Source organism: Myotis davidii, unplaced genomic scaffold (assembly GCF_000327345.1).
Source record: "Myotis davidii unplaced genomic scaffold, ASM32734v1 scaffold512, whole genome shotgun sequence".
Lineage (NCBI taxonomy): Eukaryota > Metazoa > Chordata > Mammalia > Chiroptera > Vespertilionidae > Myotis > Myotis davidii.
In genome coordinates, this window is record NW_006284323.1 from 2,256,479 (window position 1) to 2,258,210 (window position 1,732).

General features: G+C 40.7%; 1 protein-coding gene across 1 annotated transcript in view; it reads left to right on the forward strand.

Annotated features, from left to right (window-relative positions):
* Window positions 1-791: 791 nt before the first annotated feature.
* The window catches only part of NDUFV3 (NADH:ubiquinone oxidoreductase subunit V3), a gene marked incomplete at its 5' end in the record, with an annotated part of 10,364 nt that continues 9,423 nt past the window's right edge, over window positions 792-1,732 (forward strand). The window contains one exon of the mRNA XM_015568873.1: window positions 792-921. Within this exon, the coding sequence (XP_015424359.1) occupies window positions 792-921 (130 nt within the window). The remainder of the gene's footprint in view (window positions 922-1,732) is intronic.

Sequence of the window (1,732 nt, forward strand, 5' to 3'; positions counted from 1 at the left end):
CCCAAAGGCCAGCAGGGTGGGTTCTTTTTTTTTTTTAATATATTTTTATTGATGTCAGAGAGGAAGGGAGAGGGAGAGAGAGCTGCAAACATCAATGATGAGAGAGAATCATTGATTGGCTGCCTCCTGCACGCCCCAGCCCTCAACCTGGGCACCTGCCCTTGACTGGAATCAACCCCGGGACCCTTCAGTCTGCAGGCCAACGCTCTATCCACTGAACCAAACCAGCAATAGTGCATGTTCTTGAACTCAGGTGTTTTTCTCTTTTTTGCAGCTTTTTTGTGTTTTATAATCATGAATATGCCATGTGAGTGCAATGCAAAGCATTTATATGTAGTAGTAACAATACATAGTCTTCATATGTAGTAATAATTGAAGATTATTGAAGGAACTGAGAAGTACAAGTTGGTATAATGCTAAAATAGTCTTTAAATTTTTTTTAATTTTTACTTTACAGTTTACTTTCAATCTTATTTTGTATTGGTTTCAGGTATACAACATAGCAGTTAGGCAATCATATACTTTACAAAGCATTCCCCTGATATTTTCAGTACCCACCTGGCACCATACATAGTTATTGCAATATTATTGACTATGTTCCCTGTGTTGTACTTTATATTCCCTTGACTATTTTGTAACTATCAACTTGAACTTCTCAGTCCCTTGGCTTTTTTCACTCAGTCCCCCAACCCTACTTCCCTCTGGCAATTACCAGTCGACTCTCTGTGTCGGAGTCTGTGTCAGTTTTGTTTGTTCTTCAGATTCCTAAAATTATCCTTATTTTTTAATTCTTTTGTCAGACTCTGCTTCTAGAAGGACAAGTGTTTCGAGGACTTGCGTCTACAGCTTCTCTCTCTGCAGAATCAGGAAAGCGTGACAAGGGCCTGCCACCAAGTTCCAAGAAACAAAGTCCACCAAAAAGTAAGATTTTAATGGTGGTCATGGGGGGAAAGAATGCATATAAATCAGTCAGCTTTCCAGGAATAAAAAAGGGTTTTACTGGCTACATAATTTATGATTGTTCATTTTCAGCAGCATTCACTTTATAATCAGACATAAGATCTGTAACAGGTTTTAGACCAAACACATCAGTAATGTAACAGTCTTTTACTCAACATTTAGCCCTGAACTGGTTCTTTCTGTATTTACTAAATGATGTGTAGCAACAGGATGCAGAGTATAAAGGCTCTGGGTATTCAGGTGGCCCTAATACAGACCCAATATCGCATGAGGCAGCCATAAACCCCACTTTACTTTTCTTTCCCTGATTGTGACTTTTTTCAATGTTTTGAGACTCATCTGTAGTCTCCCAAGCTTTGCTCAGCCACAGTCCAGGACTGCAGGCATCAGCATTTTGTGACTGTGAAGAGAGTTAACAGCAGGCACCATTTTTAATTATATGACTCACTTTGATGGAGTATGATGTCTGCTTTGTTTCCAGCTCTTTCTGCAGTCATTTTGACTTTGAGCACCAGTTTTTACTTTTCCCCTAAATACCAATTCAGCAAATCCTCATTGAAGGAAAAGAGGAAATGGAACAGGATGTTTTAAATACTTCTGGGAATTTTATGTTCTACTAGAGGCCTGGTGCACGAAATTCATGCACGGGTCAGGTCCCTAGGCCTGGACGAAGATCAGGGCTGATCGGGACCTTCCTTGCCCAGCTACTGGCTGCCAGGCGGCTGGGCCCTTCCTTCCACAAACTCCTGAGGGGACAATTTGCATATTAGCC